Source organism: Sebastes fasciatus, chromosome 10, assembly GCF_043250625.1.
Source record: "Sebastes fasciatus isolate fSebFas1 chromosome 10, fSebFas1.pri, whole genome shotgun sequence".
Classification (NCBI taxonomy): Eukaryota; Metazoa; Chordata; class Actinopteri; order Perciformes; family Sebastidae; genus Sebastes; species Sebastes fasciatus.
In genome coordinates, this window is record NC_133804.1 from 3,683,140 (window position 1) to 3,703,663 (window position 20,524).

General features: G+C 39.4%; 1 protein-coding gene across 3 annotated transcripts; it reads left to right on the forward strand.

The window, feature by feature from the left end:
- The first annotated feature begins 796 nt into the window (after positions 1-796).
- Positions 797-18,519, forward strand: irf2b (interferon regulatory factor 2b). 3 transcript variants are annotated; one of them, XM_074647749.1, is made up of 9 exons: positions 797-1,046; positions 4,288-4,380; positions 4,490-4,589; positions 5,282-5,458; positions 5,629-5,675; positions 7,257-7,392; positions 9,773-9,925; positions 12,325-12,362; positions 13,046-18,519. In XM_074647749.1, the coding sequence occupies exons 2-9, from the start codon at positions 4,294-4,296 to the stop codon at positions 13,304-13,306; spliced, it is 999 nt and encodes a 332-aa protein (XP_074503850.1). In that variant the 5' UTR covers positions 797-1,046; positions 4,288-4,293; the 3' UTR covers positions 13,307-18,519. The 3 variants fall into 3 exon arrangements, with proteins under 3 accessions (XP_074503850.1, XP_074503852.1, XP_074503851.1); XM_074647751.1 differs by having other exon boundaries at positions 807-1,046; positions 7,260-7,392; XM_074647750.1 differs by lacking the exon at positions 797-1,046 and adding an exon at positions 1,160-1,561.
- The last annotated feature ends 2,005 nt before the right edge of the window (positions 18,520-20,524 follow it).

Sequence of the window (20,524 nt, forward strand, 5' to 3'; positions counted from 1 at the left end):
ATACATTATTTGACATTTTGATTGACAATAACAAATAAGAATTATAAAAATAATGTACAAATGAAATATGAATCCATCAATAAATAGCTCAAAATTAAAAAGGGATTTACAAAAACACCACAGAACAGTCAATGAGTACATCACTTAAAATACAGGAATGAAATATAAATAAGTAATGGAATTCAAAATTCTATTTGAAAATACAGTTAAAAAAAGAGAAATAAATAACTCACAAATTCACAAACTGAATTAGAAATGCTAGTATATTAGTTTTAATCGGGCATTTAAAAGGGCAATGCTTTATTACTATTTCCGTGACTCTTGTGGTCCTCCATAATGTGTTAAATACTCACCTCCATACCATTATTGACACACAGTACACCTGAACTGAATGGTGGTGAATGGTAATTGTCTGAAATATATTAATTTTTTTTTAAATATGTTTGAGAGTTACAAGTTCTTTTAACATGGTCATGGAGCATATATACTGTATATTTGTATTGTGGGGGTATCGTTCCTATGCAGAGGGTAGTTTAGTTTATTTATTGACTACACTGAGGGCCTTTTATATTTTAATAATTTATTTATTTATTGTGTTGAGTTGAATGTGCTACTTATTTTGTACTGCAATTACTTTGTGCCTTTTCTACCTTTTTTCTTTTCTTAGAGCTGGCTCTGTGTAAAATAAAATAAAACATGAGAGACGGCTTGTGTTGACTTTTTGTGGTCCCCAGAAATCAGAGCAGAGTGAGCCCTCTTCGTCGGTGGTCTTTCATTGGGAGCGCGCACGCGGCCAAGAGACTTCCGCGACGCCGCTCGCGATCGAGCCAAAGCGAGAGCACGAGAGAGAGCAGGAGGGGGATTTCCAGCGCGAGCCCCCACTTCCCGGAGCAGCCGTTGTTGTTTTGCTTTCGCTCTGAACAGAAACACACTAGCTTTCCTTTTTCACCTTAAAACGTGAAATAAGTTCACTTGTCCAACTTCAGCTGGTGTCTCTCTCCTGCCAGCAGCAGCGTGAAGCCTCCAGGCCACAACAACACGAACAGGTAACTCTTATTTCCGCATATTAACGCTGTTGACTAGAGCTCAGGCAGACTTCCCTCAGGACGACATGATGACGGCTCCTCTCTAGTCTCAGCTCTCCCTGTAAGTGAAAGTAGTGCTGGAGTTGTTCTCTGCGTTTGTTGACGAGCTGCTGCGTTTATTTTCACTTTAGTCTCGGCTGGTTGTTTGTGGGTCAGCAGGCAGACAGACAGACAGACAGACAAACATGAACTCTCCACCTGACCCTCACACTGCTAAAGCAAACTTTAACCTCAAATAAACCTCTTACTAACTAAAGTCAGAGGGATTCATATTTAACAACATGTAGAATCAGAGGGACTGTTTCTGTTAGTTTTGACATTTACAAGTCTTGTAGTTTGAACTGTGTTTAGTTGATGTGATGAAGAATGGACTAACTAGCTAGTGAACAATATTCATGTTGTGTTCAGGCCTCCGTGCATGTGTTAGTAAGTCAGAGGACTGTCAGAAGCATCTTATGTGAACTGGACTACTACAGGTAACTATCATGTTCTCTGCAACTTAGACGTGTGTGTCGTAGACATTTAAAAATAATAATATTTGAATGGTTGACAGTAAGCAATCCAAGTCATAAGGAATCACTCTTCAAAATTGTACTTAAAAGGTATATATAAGATAATTTGTATTGTGCTATGTGAGGAATAATGGATTGGCTTATAAACAGTATTTATGTTGTGTTCAGGCCTTGGTGCATGTGTTAGTAAATCAGAGTACTGTCAGAAGTATCTTATTTGAACTAGACTAGGTAATGTTTCATGTTCTCTGCAACTTAGACGTGTGTCTTGTTGACATGTAAGAGATTACAATTTGAGTGGTTGACAGTAAGCAGGCCAAGTCATATTCTACATACATATTTTACACAAACGTCTATATATATTATCATTTTTAACATACAAATCTACCATTAAGCTTTGTGAGTTATGATTGTAATCATAGGGTTTAGCCATGATGCAGACATTGTAAATATTATTCATTATTCACATTATTCATTAGGGCTGGGATGATACACCTATCTCCTGATTCACTACTATCACAATACTTGTGTGCCGATTCGATATGTATTGCAGCAAGTATTGCGATTCGATATTGCTATTTTTGTTAACGTTTTTAACACTAGACCATGGGAAACAGTTGAATCATACACTTCTAGGGACTTTTACTTTGGAAAATATCTAAACTAATACAGTACATGGGTTTGATTTTCAGCATGTATGTAGTCAGAGATGTCCTGAAGTCAAATATATCACTCATTGTTAGGAATTATTTATAAATGTTTTCCTGCAACCGGAAAACCAGAGAATGAAGACATTTCCATCACAAATTAGTGGAATTTTCTTTTCATTTATAAGGGACATTCCAACTTCGCCAAGTCCATCGCTAGCTCTTTCATGTCATGGTCAGCTCCACCGGGGCCGTTTGAATGCATTTAACATAAATGTCAGTATATGGGTGCTCTACCGGCTGATTTGACCTCGGAGATGAGAGTGGTGACCGGCTAGACCGCACGTTACCGCAGTACGATAACGTATCCTGTCCGCGACAGAGTTAGCATGCAGCTTTAGTCGTGATGTCTAGCTCTGCTTTTCCTGCAATGTGTGAAACCCAAATTGTTTCCATCCTTTACTGGATGTGTAGTGTTTACCACGCTGGATTGTGAGGCTGCAGGTTGTATCCATGCGCACCGTCCGCCGTTTTCTACTTATTCGTTTTGGCTGGTTGAAGCCGGCTGGTTTGTTTTGGTTGATGGATACAGAACGGATAGGACGTCAGGTTACTCAGACTACAACAATAAAAGCAGTAACTTCCTTCTACCTCCAAATAGACTCAAATGAAGGAAATATATCGATTCTGGCATTAAAAAAAACATACATAGGTGAATAAATTTTTTCTCTCACTGCAATTATTCACACCGCCTGGCTACTGGTGCAACCTTTCAAAAAACAAAACAAAGGATGTGACTCATTGTGCAATCAGAAAAAAACCCATTGCCACATGGTATAATAACTAGCTGTATTGGTCTTTTTCTTACCTTATTTGCATTTTAATGTTTTCACTAATACAGCTGTGCAGACTTCAGATTCAACATATTTAACTACCACACGGTACACTATTTATATTATCACCTATTCAAACTTCTGTTGGTCATATAGAGCTGATTACATTGTGCTGCAGTCAGCCTGTATGTACTGTAAGCTGGATGCAGCTGGAAGATTCAACCCCGTAGCTCAGAAAAAGGGCTAATATTTAGTATTTGATGCTGTGCCATGTCACCCTGTTTGACCTGTTGGGGAGCTCGTTCTCACGTCAGGAGGCAGTATGTTGGCTCACTGTAGCGTGCACGGGGAGTGTCACCCTGGCTCACTGGCTGAACTGGCCCACCGGACTTTGATCACATCACACTGCAGGGATCATAACCCTGCTCTTAAATCAAATGTGGCGGGGTGGGTGAAGTTTGCTCTAACTGTTTTTAGATAAACACGCTGTAGTCCTTATCTGCTCCTAGTCCATGCTGTTGTCCACCCTCCTGTCTTGTCTTCGAAAATGTGGTGTTTCAAATTTAATTTCTACAAAGATGGTCAGTATGTGGAGTACACGGCTGCAGTTACAGTCCTGATAGTGCATGTTCACTTTCACAAACTTGGCAGGAGTTTTATCTTTACAGCCACAGAGAATGAAGGATCCAACTCTCTCCTTTGTTTGGCTCACAACCTCACATAACCTCTAGTGGTTGCTTCCCCTCACTCTGTTTGACACAGTAGGCCACATGCCATTATGTTTTGATATTTGTGTTGTTGACTGTACTAATTACAAGAGATGTTCCGATGCCATTTTTTCCCTTCCCAATACCTATTACGATACCTGAACTTGCATTATCGGCCGATACCGGCGAGTACCGATCCGATACCAGTGTGATTAAAAAAAAGAGTTATTCATATTATTATTAATAATAATAATGGGGCAGATCTATTCAATTAAATTCTATATTTATATACTATATAGATTATACACTGGAATTTTAATTCCTGTTTACATTTTGACCAATTTGTTGCTGCATTAAAACGGTTTACACTTGAATTGTAATTCCTGTTAATTGTTTTTCCTCGCTCTGACTACCGTTACCGTTACCTCATACATACAGATGTTGCCATCTATAATATGTATACATGCTTATGTCTTTGTGCCTGAATATGTGTGTGCTCACAGGACACCATGCCAGTAGAGAGAATGAGGATGCGGCCGTGGCTGGAGGAGCAGATCGACTCCTGTCAGATACCAGGGCTCAAATGGGTTAACAAAGTAAGTGTACACTGATGCGTGTACACACACACACACACACACACACACACACACACACACACACACTGCTGTTAAAGTTCAAGAGCTGACAAAATGTAAATGTCTGTAGGAAAAGAGGATCTTCCAGATCCCATGGATGCATGCTGCACGTCACGGCTGGGACCTGGAGAAAGATGCTCCGCTCTTCATGAGATGGGCCATACATACCGGTAATACACACATCTAACAACATACTGTATACTCAGTGGTTCTCCTTTTTCAGTTGATTTCATTTTCATGCCTACTAGACGTCACAGCAGTTCTCTGTCTCAAATCAAAGAAGCTTTCGATATGCGTGATGTTTTTTTAGGAAGAAATTGAAATGATTAAGTTGTAGGAGTGTCCCGTTCAGTTAGGCCTCAGAATGCTTCTCTAAAGGTACCTTTGTTAGGAAACACACAGGGGTTCTTTAACAGTAGAAAATGCCCCACAATTCCTTGTTGCATCAGTTAAGAGGAAAATGTATTAAAAATCGGTCTGATTTTTGCCAGGAGGACCGGCCCAAAAGATTCCAAAAACAAAATAGTCAGAATTGCAGAAATTGTCAGTGGGAAATATTTATTTTCAGCTACTGTATATAAATATATACTGTATGATATAAATAAATAAATATATGATATAAATACTAGCAATACTGATGACAATTAAATGAACCAATTGTGCAGTGTGTATTTATGAAATTAAAAAGTCAACATTTTTCATAGCCAGCAGGTCCACAGAGCTAAACCTACATAGAGTGTGTTTTTTTTCAAACTAAATAATAATAACCAAGTAACAAGTGTGGGTAACATGTTGGTTTACTTTAGTGACCATCTGTAGTAATAAATAACAACTGTGATTTTCTGTATCTGTGAATGTGCAGGTAAATTCCAGCGAGGCATAGACCGTCCAGATCCAAAGACGTGGAAGGCTAATTTCCGCTGTGCCATGAACAGCCTGCCAGACATCGAGGAGGTGAAGGATAAAAGCATCAAAAAGGGAACAAATGCCTTCAGAGTGTATAAGATGCTCTCCTCCTCAGAGAGGAGCATGAAGAAAGGTGAGTCCTGCCGATGATGCTGTGCTGTGTAGAACTCTATCACTTTTCTACATTTGATCTGTTTGTCTTGAAAGGACTTGTTTATAATTCCATATTTACTGTATCAATCATATTGGGGATTTTAAATCAATTTCTGAAAGGTGTGTGTTTCTGTCTGTATGTCCATTTAGGAAAGAAGAAGACAGAAAAGGAGGGAAAGCCCAAGGGAAATAAAGAGGTAGATAAACATGAAGCCCACAACATTTGCAGGATAGAGTAATGTGTAGCACAAAACACAATAACACAAAAATCTCTTATAGAGGAGTTTTTCACATGTGACGTAACCCTTTTGAATGCATTCAACATTTTATTAATGCTCACCATAAGTGGCAGCACTGCTGAAGAACAGCAGTATGATGGGAAATAATAGCACCAGAAAAGAAGAGTGTGTTTTTGATTCCTCACTCGGGCCCAGTGTTAAAGCTCGGGTGGGTAATGTATTTAAAAACCTTTTCTATTATATTGGTTGAAATCATCACAGCGATCAATAAATCAAATGATCTGACAAAAAAAAAGACAAACAATCTGGTATCTGTGGCTGTTGCAGGACTGTAATAAGCCCGTCCAATCATTTCATTCAGCCCGAATTGGTTCGTTATGATAGGTTCTCATTCACATGGCGACTTTCTCGCTAGATTTAGGGACTTATGGAGCTAGTGCTGAGGGCTACATTCATCGGAAAAGAGTTGGCAACACTCGGCTGGGTTTATCGGGTAGATCATTTTTTAAATCTAGTGTACTCTTGCTGTTTTCTCCAATGCTGCCAACCCCAGCTTTAATCTTGACAAGAATTTTAAATTACATTTTAGTCACAATTTAGTATTTTTTTTAGTCGATATTTAGTCAGCGGAACTCAGTTTAAATTTTAGTCAGTGTTTTTTTTTTTTTTTTTTAGCGAGTCAAATAATGACTATAGGACCAATTTAATAAGGAAGTGATATATGATGGCAAGTTGACATTAAGGGCTTTATAAATAAATAAAAACCAATGCCTGTCACGTCTTACTGTTAGAGATGCCAACCCAACCTTTTCATACAAGATGCAATGATGAGTAGAATAACAGTCTCTGGAAATAAATCTTAGTGCAGAGAGATAAACTGAATCGAACGGCTTCAGAGTGGAGGCAGAGGTGTGTCTATAGATGATGTCACCATAATCCAAGACAGACAAGAAGACAGCCTTAATTATTCGCTTCCTACAGAACATAGGTAAATTAGCTCTGTTTCTGTACAAATATCTAATTTATTTGTCAGAGCTTGCTGACAAGTGTGTCAATGTGAAATTTAAACGTAACTTTTGGGCCCAGCAAAGCAATACAGAACTGTGTCATCCACACATATAGATGTAATATTGTTAATATAAATTGTGAACAAGACAGGACCCACAGTGGTGAAATATAGTGGTAAAAGTACAGAACAATCATTTCCCAAAATCACGCATTACGGTCTATTACACAGGGAGTTCTGAAACCATTTACAGGACAGAATCAAAAGCAATTTCACATGGCCTCTATAGGAGCATAGCATGATCAACAGTATCAAATATAATATAACATGTAATATAACTGGTATAAATGAACTTTTAAAAGAAGGTTTTAGAAGTTTGAATAAAATGGTTTCTGCTCTATATGTACTGCTGGTACAGCGTGATGAAAAACAGCCACAGATCTGCTCCTGTAACATTAAAGTCACCGTCCCTTTTGAACATAGTTATCAATCTTTATTCTGTCTAATTTTCCACTCTCTGCCCTTCTCACCAGCAGGTAGTTTCTCCATCTCCAGACAGGACTCTTTCTGATGCTCATGTTGGACCTATTGACTATACCATACAGGAAACGATCAAACTGGAAGTCAAGGAGGAACAACTAGAGTTTACAGTGACGGACAGTGCCTCAGGTACTACACCAGTGTCTTCTTTATTCATATGTTGTGGCTATTTTGGGTCATACCTGGGTTTAGGCCTATTTCATATTTCTGCTTGGACGTGTTGTTATTGTGAAACATTCTAATGTTTCTGTCTGTCTGCTTGATGACTTGTTGTTGACTTGAACGTATACAGCACAATAACTAAATCCTACCCTAGTAAATGCAGTATCTGCAGACTGTTTGCTTATACTGGTAAGAGGAATGGTTTCCACCATTTAAGAATAATTATCATTTATAGATTTGCCATGCAACCACAGTGGCAATAATAATGTGATAAAAACGAGTTAACGCAAATTCATTTTAACGCCATTAATTTCTTTAATGCTTCAACATGCAATTTTAACGTTGTGGCTCAGTTTTAAAGCTAGAGTGAAGATACTGACATCATATAAAACAAGAAAACCTGAGGAATCCATTGGTATCAACTATGTCATACTAGCTTGTCACAAAGGAGGTTAAATAACGCTCCAAACTTGCGCTACATTTTGGTGTGGAAAAACTGGCATGGCCATTTTCAAAGGGGTCCCTTGACCTCTGACCTCAAGATATGTGAATGTAAATGGGTTCTATGGGTACCCACGAGTCTCCCCTTTACAGACATGCCCATGACATGTCTGTTGGGCTGCAGTTTGCCATGTTATGCTTTGAGTATATTTTTTATGCCAGATGCAGTACCTGTGAGGGTTTCTGGACAATATCTGTCATTGTTTTGTGTTGTTAACTGATCTCCAATAATAAATATATACATACATTTGCATAAAGCAAACATATTTGCCCACTCCCGTGTTGATAAGAGCATTAAATACTTGACAAATCTCCCTTTAAGGTACATTTTGAACAGATACAAAATTTGCGATTAATCACGATTAAATATTTGAATCGATTGACAGCCCTACTTTATATATATATATATGTATATATATATATATATATATATATATATATATAAAATGGAAGAGATTACATCTGGCTTCTTTTTAAGAAACAGTAATAAATTTAGAGTAGGGCTGACTGATAAATCGTATTTTGATCGTCATCGCGATATGATCATGTGCGATGAACACATTGCAAAAGGCTGTCTGAAACGCGATGAATAAGAAAAATCGGGGGCGGTTGGTTACTGAAACCCGTTATTAAACAGGCCACGGGACTAAAGACTAGCATTTATTATCACGTTGCAACCCCCTTACTGTAAGTAAGTGCAATAAAACTTTGCAAGTGTAAAGCCAAGATACATTATTCCACCTGTTCAACAAGCATAAACACGAAACGGTTCAACATGTAGGAAAGCGATGTTCCAATCTGCTCTGTCCGCAGTCTCTCATCCACCGGCGCTGTTTACACAAGCAGAGCGCGTTAGCTCGGTGGCTAACAGCTAATTGTAAACACGTGTAAGTAAATTTGTTGAGTTGTGAATGACTTTAGTTCCTCTAGTAAGCCGTGTTTCAGTGTTTGTGTCTGGGGAGTTTATTGTGAAGGGTTGAACGGAAGGCGTGAAGCGGTGATGCGCTTATATTGACAAAGGTGTAGACTACAGAGCCTCTGTATTAATAATATATTATCTTCATGAAGTATTGGAGCAACGTAACCCTCGGCTACTCAAGCTAAAACTAAAGCTGGCAGTAGGCGATGTAGTCTCACTGTTTAGGTTAGTTTGTCACGTATCTTACTTGTAAAATGATCAGCTGGCTGAGACAAAGCAGCCCGTCCTCCCTCTACCAGCCCTAACATTACCTGCAACAGTGAATCACATCAGAGGAGGACAGGATGAAGGACTGATACTGACTGAAGTCTGTGTTCTTCAGTCTTTATAACCTTCACTCAGTATGTTCATGTCAGGAATATGATTTATTTTATTAACATTTTAGACAGTTTCCAGTGAGATATTAATGAGTTTATATGGTGACTTTGCTGTTGTTAACATTACTGTTGCTGCTCTAGAAACAACATTTAGCCTAGTTATATAAAAAAAATATATGCATACAGTATGTATATCTACAATGCACAATTCAATATTTGTTTATTTATCGCAAGTCATATCGTCAGCGCAATATTGAAAAATGTTATCGCACATTTTCCTCCTATTGTGCAGGCCTAATTGAGGGGGAGGCTTTGGTGTTCAAGTTTTTCTCTAATGCCATGGTCAAAATCAGCGTTTTGACTATAAATATTGAATAACTACACTTGGATTTTTGAGGTGTACGAATAGCTGATGGAGATGACTCTTTATCTCACATCAGTGGGTGGATGTGTAACTAGATAAGATCTCTTCATCAATAATTCATTTACAGCACTGGAGTGAATTCATATATTCAGCCTGTCATAACCTATCCGGTCTGTCCGTTCACAGCCATTCGCTGCTCAATAGAAGACCATGTGATCACCAGCGAGCAGCTGCCATTCGTCTGTCAGACAATCGAAGTGACCACTGAGAACGAAGAGCAGACTGTTAGCTCCTCCCACTCGTACCCACTCCAAATCTCTCCTGTGTCTTCATGCTGCGGTGAGACCACACACACACACACACACACACACACGATGATTTTTGGTATGATAAGGAGCATATCTAGGTTAGCTACATGGGACCAGGCTTGTACAAGAAGTCAAAGTGATTCAGAACCACTGTTTTGACCACAGTTATGAAGAGCAACCATAGTGGTTACCATACATACAAACGAGCAGCTTTCTAGGACATGGTTAATGGTACTTGTGTGTTACAACACACAGCTTAATTTGGCTGTCAAGCCCAAATCAGTTCTTGTTTTTTGGTTTGCATTAATTGGTGTTCAGTTTGAATAGCGAGTAAAAAAAACCAAAACCTCTTAACCACAGTCAGATAGTGACCTCCTGAACCGTTATTATCGGTCATTACATCATCTGCTATTACATCATCCACATAAAGTGTCTGTATCTTCTGTATCACAGTCCCCAGATCGGATCTATAGTGTGGAACAGTGTGGTGCAAATCAGCCCAATGTTGAAAATAATGAACGATAAATTTGAAACCGAAAAGATGAATGCGCACAGTGATTTGATTAGACTTGTTCAGGCTGTTTTTAAACTTGTAGTTTATGGAGTCATAGGAGGAAATGACTTGCGTATTCTGGATGGTGAGTTTTAAAAAAGGGGAGCAGAGATTTGTGGCGTATCCGTCTTTAGCCATGACTTGTTTATCGCACAGTTTACAAATCACTTTGTTCGTTCATGTTCTCCGGCTCTCCTTTTTCGTTTGGTTTAAAACCAAACGAGTGTGCAGGAGACCAGAGAGAAAGACGTTGTGTGTTCAGCTTTCAGTACTTTTTTAGCTTCTAACTGATTGTACTCACATATCGGCTTTATTTCACCGTTTCACTTTTCAGCTGCATAGGAGTCATGTTAAGTTGCTGCTGATGAAAAATGAAATGTGTTTATCACCATTTACAGCCGCTCCTTTGAGTAGCGCGTAACTGTTGTAATGGAGACGTAAATCCCTGCCTAGTCATGTATGGAGAAATCCTAATAGAGACACGTGAACTTGTCTTGTGTCTTGAGGAGTTGTAACATTTATTCACCGACAGCCTGAACTGTACACACTGCTACACTACAGCTAGTTACAGCTGACTTCCTCTCACCGTCACTCCGTCACACAAAGACACACACACACAAACACACACACACACACACACGCTCCCTCTCTCTGTCTCTCTCTCTCTGTCTCTCTCTCTCTGTCTGTCTCTCTCTTGACCGCAAACAGACACTCGCTAATGTTAAATACACAACCTACGCCCTGAGTAATTCCTAAAGGATTTTGCTACTTGTATAACACATTTAAGTTTATAAAACATCCTAAAAATACATAATTCCCCAATGTTTTGCCCCAGCGGGGAGTCATCTCAGGCCCGCGGGGCTTGCAATATACCGGGGGAGCGATCCAGATGTTTTGGCTTCACTTTCAGGGAGGTGTCATGTCGTCAATCTTTAGAAATGTAGTTAGAAGTGTAAGATATGCTTTTTGTAGTTCATCTTCGGAACATTGTAGTTTCATCACGGCGGCAGACCGACATCAATAACATTCGCTGTCGCATCATGATTACGGAGCCCAGTGTAAGTGCAGTCGGATTCTCTGAGCACCGCGGTTGTCTTTTCCTAAGTCCTTATGAATTCACCTTCTCATCTTTCCTGGTTAGGAAAAAGGACATTAGGACGTCATTTTTTCACTTTTCAACCGTGGCGGGAGCTTTTTAGTGCAGACAACGGGAAGTAAACACAACACAGACTTGCATATGCGCAGTGTGAATATTTATATTTAATTAATGATAATCTAATTAAATATAAGCAAGTATCCCGTACAATATGCGAGGATTGCTTTCTCTGTTAAAGAGGTCCAGAACCATACATGTTCACTAGTAACTAAACTGGTCATGACGTTGTCAATACTGGACACTTTGTCATCTTACATTCATTGTTTCATTACCAGCCTGAGATCTTTTTATCTCACAACTCTGTGTAGAACCAGTCATTCAAGTACAGTTGGCTCTATCAGTTTACACTTGTAATCGTTCCATCTGTCATACTTTCTCTTTGTCTCTTTCTTTTTTTTTTTTTATCTTTCTCCATCGCCAACATGACTTGAAGTGTCAGGATTCAATTCAAAATCATCATGTATCCCTTCTTTTCTTTCTTTGTTTTCATGTATTTTACTTTGCTTACTTAAGCACATGTGTACTTTGAATTGCGCTATTGTGTGCATGTGTTTGCACTGTTTATACTGTTTAAATAGTAGAAAACGCACTGTTGGATGTGAGCCTTGAGAATTGCTTTTTTTCTGGCTTAATTGAACTCTTCCTATTTCTCCTGCTCTCCATGCCCTTCATCTGTTTTTTTTCCATCCGTGCCTTTATTTATATTTCTTTATTTCTACAGGCAGCGACACGGACAGCGACACAGAGGACACCAAAGAGGTGAGTCTACCATTATACACACACTTATACACAGAGGAGAGAGTGATGAATGAATTATTAACTGCTCGGATCTTCAGATAAACAGGTTTTTACCTGTTTCAACCTTACTGCTGAAACAGGGTGTGTGTGCGTGTGTGTGTTCCTTCCTGTAATGTTGCGAGAGACTGAGAAAAGGGAGGGCCTTGTCAGGAACTGTGGCTGTCAAACATTAACAGTTTGATCTGTGGTTGTCCTTTGTAGTACATTGTACCCACAGTGAACACAGGCTCGTGTACACACACCCACACACACACACACACACACACACACACACACACACACACACTCTACTTCTTATCAGTAGCAAGAGTACATTGTTGTTAACTATGTTGTTATGTAGAAACTTTCCTTCAAATCTTGATTTTTTTTTTTTTGCTTTGAATAGTCAGTAAGAAATGCAGTTCTTGCCTCTTGGTTACAGTAACATTGACACGTTTTACATGTAATGCATTTCAAAGCAATAGCCTGTGAAGCATATTGTAATATTTTACACAGAGATGTTGATTCAGTTCTATAATCATTTTTTTGCGGTGGTGTTTTTGTGTGTTTCACCACAACATGCGTCATGAATTAGCCACAGCCTTTAACAGCTCTGACTGTATTTTTCTTCTTCTTCTCCTTTTTTTCATTGTTTTAACTGACAGGGTGACTGGAGGCGGGACTACAACACATCAGTTCTCAGGGTTCCCACATGCTCTCTCCCCGGCATGGCCACCTTCGTCACTGCGAGCAAGCCCAACTTCAGGGTCACCAGCACGCGAGACCCGACCCCTCTCATCAGCTACCACACTGACGGCTGGACGCCGGCCTACAGCCAGAACTCTCTCATGGACGCGGCGACCAGCCACACCCACGAGATGCGCGCAAGCGTCATTATGAAAACCTCAGATGTGACTACCTCCTGACCTCTGACCCCAGATGAGGGAGTATCATCACCGCTTCCAGGGCATAGGAATGACAGAGATAGTTTGTTTTCTCCATCAGGGCGGCGTGGAGCTCAAACAGGGCCAGCTTCAAAACCTTTGATTTTTTTGTAGCTTCTGTCTGGGCGATGAATTCTCAGTTTTCCTCTTAATTGGAGAAACTGCTAGCTGGTGCTGGCTTGACGTGCCCACGATACATTATTTCTGCATCTGTATGGATGCGAGGGTTTGCCTGATGTAAATGTCATCATCTCTCCATGTCTGCCACGTGGGCCGCACAGACAGACAAACATGTATGCAGACATGGAATAAATAGAACCGTATGCGCGCCTGTTGTCCATGTCCACATCCGACTATATCTGGCCTTTGAGACACCATAATCATCCACCTGTCACCGATAGATTGTGTTCTCTGCTGCTTTGGGCTAACACTTTGGCATACATTATGCCAAATGAATGAAATTCGCCACTTTTATCTAATGAAAGAAAATTAACCTTTTAGTTGTAAAAAAAAATTAGGGCTGTCAATTGATTAAAATATTGAATTGCAAATTATTCACACATTTTTTATCTGTCCAAAATGTACCTTAAAGGGAGATTTGTCAAGTATTTAATACTTTTATCAACATGGGAGTGGGCGAATATGCTGCTTTATGCAAATGTATGTATATATTTCTTATTGGAAATCAATTAATAACACAAAACAATGACCGATATTGTCCAGAAACCCTCACAGGTACTGCATTTAGCATAAAACATATACTCAAATCATAACATGGCAAACTGCAGCCCAACAGGCAACAACAGCTGTCAGTGTGTCAGTGTGCTGACTTGACTATGACTTGACCCCAAACTGCATGTGATTATCATAAAGTGGGCATGTCTGTAAAGGGGAGACTCAATAGTACCCGTAGAACCCATTCACATATCTGGAGGTCAGAGGTCAAGGGACCCCTTTGAAAATAGCCATGCCAGTTTTTCTGCCAAAATTAACCACAAGTTTGGAGCGTTGTTTAGCCTCCTTCATGATAAGCTAGTATGACATGGCTGACTAATGGATTTCTTAGCTTTTCTAGTTTCATATGATGCCAGTATCTTCACTCTAACTCTAAAACTGAGCCCCTACAACCTAAAAATTGTAAGTTGCGTTTAAGAAAACAAATTTGCGCAAACTTGTTTGTCACTTTGACAGCCCTAATAAAAATTCTTAATGTTTTTTTATTGCACAACCTATAGATGAATACCCCTTTTAATTAATTATCTTTGAGCCAGTATTGCCTTACTGTACATTTGAAACTACATCCTCCTCATATTCATCCACTGTGTTGTGATTTTTAGCAAACTAATAGTTGATCACATGAAGTTGTTTTGTATTTCATTTACATTTTTCAAATCTCCCTCATCAAATTGCCAGATTTAGCCACGGGTCATTTAAGACTACTCACCATAAAGTATTAGAACAGATTACCTGCCATCTTAAAATAGTGTAAACTCAAGTGTAAGCACATGCTTAACTGGCACACACGGACGGAACAAAGATGTGTTCATAACAAAGCAATGGATACCGTTGTCAAACCAGCTTTACCAGCAGCAAGTCACAAAAAGAATCAAAGGAATGTTGTTATCTAGATAAAGATTGACAATCATTGTGAAGCCCTGATTGGCCCCCTCGCAGTGGAAAGAAGGCGTGTGTGTGTGTATCTGTCTGTCTGTCTGGAGACCTCAGGACAATGTACCCGCCAACACACAGAAAGAACAGACTCACTGACAAGACAGACTGACAGACTGTGAACTATGTATTGGTGTGTTCTCCTCTCCTCTGCCTCCTGGTGTTAATAATGTACATAGCTCATATGTATGTATGCTGGCAAGCCGCTTCAGCACCTTAAGGACAGCACTAGTGTGTGTGTGTGTGAGTGTCAGTGTCAGTGAGAAAAAGCCTTATTGAAGATGTGTGCCTTTGATAGAGTGCGGCTGGATTCAAACTATCTGTGCTTTAGTCTGCTAGTGACACATGCAGGCAGCTTTCAGGGGTTTTATCGGTGGACTGAGACAGCAGGCAGTGTTCTAGTTCTATCTTTTCGCACATTTTGCACGAGTCTTGACCTGGTTAATTGAGTAACAAAGTAACAAACATCCCTCATATGATAGAGTACTTGTATTTCAGCTCACTGGGTTAGAGGAAAGGGACTGAATCTCAGGGTGTCCGTCTGAACATCTTAACTTCAGTAACAGCGTAAGTGAAGAGAGTTCAATCTGCAGTTCACTCTGCCTATTTTGAAGTGAATGTCTTGCATAACGAGGAATAGGGAAGTCTGGGCTCGAGATGCATCCCAGAGGCTGAGCTCTGGTGTTTTTTGCAGTCTAGTCTCAAAACTTCCCGTTTACCAGTTGACTTTAGTGCAGGTCTTTCCTCTGTTTTCTCGTTGTGTCCGCCTCTCCATTCTATCTAATTTAGAGCACAGTAGCCACTAGCCTTAATCTTGATGTCTTAAAGAAAAAGTCGTTCTTTTGACAACTTAAATGCAAATTAGGGCTGTCAGTCAATTCAAATATTTAAGCGCGATTAATCGCATGATTGTCCATAGTTAATTGCGATTAATTGCAAATTAATCAAATTTTTTTATCTGTTCAAAATGTACCTTTTTAAAGGGAGGTTCGTCAAGTATTTAATACTCTTATCAACATGGAAGTGAGCAAATATGCTTGCTTTATGCAAATGTATGTATTTATTTCTTATTGGAAATCAATTAACAACACAAAACAATGACAAATATTGTCCAGAAACCCTCACAGGTACTGCATTTAGCATAAAACAATATGCTCAAATCATAACATGGCAAACTGCAGCCCAACAGGCAACAACAGCTGTCAGTGTGTCAGTGTGCTGACTTGACTATGACTTGCCCCAAACTGCATGTGATTATCATAAAGTGGGCATGTCTGTAAAGGGGAGACTCGTGGGTACTCATAGAACCCATTTACATTCACATATCTGGAGGTCAGAGGTCAAGGGACCCCTTTGAAAATGGACATGCCAGTTTTTCTTCGCCAAAATGTAGCTTAAGTTTGGAGCGTTATTTAACCTCCTAGTATGAATGATTTTCTAGTTTCATATGATGACAGTATCTTCACTCTAGCCTTAAAACTGAGCCCGCTACAACCTAAAAAGCGCAAGTTGCTTTAAAGAAATTAATGGCGTTAAAACTAATTTGCATTAACACGTTATTATCATGTTAACTTTGACAGCCCTAATGCAAATATATAAGCACAGATTGATGAACTATGGCTTCAAATGGATGATATTGTCTGTTGTACAAGGGATTATTGGAGCAAGCTCAATGGTTTCAATATTATGTAGCAAAATATAGTTGATCTCCAATGAGATGTTCATATTAGGTCGCCTGAGAGTCCTCCGTTATGAATTCTATTGAGTGCATGAGAAAGCTACTTGTGTTAGCAGCTAGCAGGCTAAAGCACGGTCCTCATTGCCAGCCTGGCTTTAACAGAGAGTTCCTGTAGGAAAACGATAGGACAACATAGGAATCTGCCAAGATTTTGAACCAAACCACTAGAGAGACTTACACTGGACCGCACATTACTATCATGGTGAATTTATTTAAGAATCTCATTGAATCAAAGGGGTTTGGTCTTACTTGATAGCAGATGTGGAATATAGGCATTGCTTTACCAAATGTTTCTCCCATGTGCCTTTTTATTGTTCATCACATACCGAAAGGTTGCTTCTATTTCTGATGGTGTGGCTGCAATACACAGACCAATGTATGCTAATTGTTGTGTCAACTGCTTTTACAAACACCTGCCTTTTCTTTTAACCATGCATTTGTCATTATGAGCCTTTTCGTTTTTCTTCAGCAATTTTGTCATAATGGTCACATCCTCTCCGAACGTGAAAAATAAGTTTAGATTTGCACAACCCTGTAGTTGTAACAACCAAATCAGATGCTGTTAATAGTTTGTGAATCTTAAAGGGGCTTTATGTAAGAATCAGAAATTTCTTGTCAACAGCGACACCTGTGGCCGCTAAGTCAACGACAGTCAGCGTCCTGTAACTCGCGCTTGTGCTCGCACTGCATAGACGCGAGCGAGCATCGGTCAGAACAGTGAGGCGACACACACACGAGACTGAACGTGAATGACAGCTAAAACCACAATATCACTCTATATTTCACATGCTTGGCAGTAATGTTAACTTACCTGTCCAATGGGAATTTTGTCAGCTCACAGGCCGTTTTATACCCGTTTTGATAAAACTAGGATCTTAGTTTCCCCCCCCGACGTTGGTCACATTCCTGTTTTGCAAGACGGGCTTCACTAGATATAACTTTGTTTTTTTTGTGCTTCCACGGCGCTTGTGTTGGAGTCTGAGTTGTGATGGGGGCTGGTTATTTGTTGGCGTTAGCGGACTCCATTTGTAACCGAACGTTAGCTGTGGTTGCACCCCGTTAGCGGAGCTGAAGAGAGTAAAGGCACTCGCGAGCACGCTTGACATCACATCCGTTGGATTTTACCGGAAAAAACGTCCCACAACCTTCACATTAAAAGCAGTCTACAGGCGGTTACGTTACAACCTGTTCACACATTGGCAATAAAAAAACATTTATACGTGTAAAAACATACATACAGTCCCTTTAAATGTGACTATATTATAAGGGTTGTTTGGTATATAAACAGCATGATCCATATTAGGCCTTTCCACCACAGCAAATGTATCGAATGAAATCAATTCTTATGTTTTTAATATTGAAGCTAAAATGATCTAAATTTCAGACCCCTCTATAATGCACATTGACCGTGTTATTAGAAAGGTCTAGCAAAGAATAACTCAAGTGCACTTGAAAGTAAAGTCATTGCAGCCAAATGTCAGCAGTGAAAGTAGATGTCGATGATGTGTAACAATGTCGATAATGGACCCATCGTGTAGATCCAGCCTAGCTTTGCTTCACATGAATCACTGTTCAGTTAAAGCCGAGGTGTGCCTCAGCTCAGCACATCCCATAAAGGACAATATTTCCCTTCTGTTCAAAGAAAAACAAAAAAATAATTGCTCAGCTACTCGCAATGCAGCAAAGCCGTTTTCGCCGCGACATGTCTCCACTGTTTATGCTCTGTACATTATGAAAGCTACATGTGAATCAACATGTAAATCTGAATAAAGACTGTTTTTGTATTTAATCTGAGGTGTTTTTAACACGCTTTATGACACGGAGAAGGATTGCTGGCGGTTTATCTTGTGCATAAAGATCATAAAGATCAGAGTCCAGCTTTATGGCTTATGAGAGAACTTGTGTATCTGTTGCTGTTAAGGAGAAAATGTGCAGTAAAAATGTCCTCCATGTTAAGGACAAGGGGGAAAAAAAGGGGTTAGAGCTCAGGTTGGTGATAAGAAATAATGCTTTGGTGCTGACGTGTGCAAGTTAGTACATGTAATGACTGTGTGCTGAGTGGAAAAAAGCTTTTTCCGTGCGTGTGGTTCAGCTTTTTTGTGCTCAGAGCAGATGTCTCCTCGTTTCACACATTTACACACTCAGTTTAACCGAAGCTTTAACTGCTGTTTCAGTTTCAGTTGCTGTTCTCAGTTCTCAGTCCACTTCCTGTTTGCCTCTGAGGCCTCGACGGATGGCTGGCCGGTCGCCTTGACAACTGCAAACCTCAAGCCATTAGTCATAGTAAACAGCCTGTCTTTTGTATAGTATGTCTACTATATTTTACTCTCTTTCACAAGCTCCTTTGTATCCACGTGTCTCCTCTTCCTCCATGCTGTCCTCTGCTTTAATCTTTTGGACCACAAACAGTAAGAGTCGTCACGAAAAGTCCCTGTACTACTTTCTATTCTCTCTAACACGACTTCTTCAAACAATGGAAGAAACAAAACTACATAAAGTATTTTTCAGTGGACAATGTCAATGTGAATCCTCTCTGATTGTTTTCTTGTGTAGCATAAAGGAACTGCATTTCATTGTGCAACACAGGGTTGCACAATGACAATGACACGACCTTGAACTTTGACTTAATTTATCTGGATGGCATGTTCAGCAAAGCCAAATCAAATCCCATGCTGTCATTTACAGGGTAAAAAAACAACTTAAACACCATATTACAAAAAACAATTATAAGTCAAACTTAGTCATGATCATTGTTAAAATGTTGACTCATTTTCTTCAAAACGGTCTACTTTCACATAAGATGTAAAGGATTAAGTTAGGTAAAGTAAACTATTCTGCCAACAGCAGGCAGACAGACCTGCAGGGATGTCTCACTCCTGCCATCTGGTGTACAAAAGTCAAACTGCAGCTTTATTTCTCTGCTGAACATGGGACAGAAGGGTTATTAATATAAATGTTATGCTTAATCATGTTCAAATATTGAAACAAGTGCCCGTAGGAGAGGAAAAGGAAGAGTGCCTTTAAATATAAGATAAAGTGCATTAAGTATATTTTATCATGTAGGTAGATGGAGTAAACTTTATTGTCCCTGAGGGGGAATTTGTCTTGGGCACACAGTGCTACAGTTCGTTGCTTTACATAAAAAAACATCACAAAAACAACATGAAAACATCTTAAAACATAGAGATATTTGACCTTGACAACACGGCAGCTTACAAAGAAGCTTTAAGAACTTCCTGAGCGGAATATTATACATGAATACTGTTGTATTTGCTGTTTTGTATCAACTATTTTATTGTTTTTCAATTACAATGTTTAAAAAAAAAAACACAACTTACACACCACATTAACAAAACCAAGTATAACACAAACGCAGCCAGAGTTATAATTTAGTCATAGTCATAATCGCAGTGTAGATTTGGACAAATTTTTTTCAAAACGGTCTACTTTCACATAAGATGTAAAGGAATAAGTTAGGTAAGGTAAACTACTCTGCCAACAGCAGGCAGACAGACCTGCAGGGATGTCTCACTCCTGCCATCTAGGTTTCAAAAGTCAAACTGGACAGAAGGGCTATACTTCTAACATAATATCATTGTTGAATATTGAAACAGTTGCCTCTAAGAGTATTCTAAAAATATTATAGTAACGCCAGAAGAAGAGCAGTGGCTTTAAATATAAAATAAAGTGCAATAAGTGCATGAAATCACATAGGTCAGTGATTCTCAACGTTCTCAATTCAAAACGGTCGCTATATCCTGACAGTCGGGCATGAGACAGGCGTTCACAAGTGA

Excerpts from the sequence above, each read along its gene's own strand:
- irf2b (XM_074647749.1), top strand. The coding sequence starts at position 4,294 with ATGCCAGTAGAGAGAATGAGGATGCGGCCGTGGCTGGAGGAGCAGATC. Across the intron at positions 7,393-9,772 it reads AGTGACGGACAGTGCCTCAG|CCATTCGCTGCTCAATAGAA; the intron begins GTACTACACCAG and ends GTCCGTTCACAG. Across the intron at positions 12,363-13,045 it reads ACACAGAGGACACCAAAGAG|GGTGACTGGAGGCGGGACTA; the intron begins GTGAGTCTACCA and ends TTTAACTGACAG.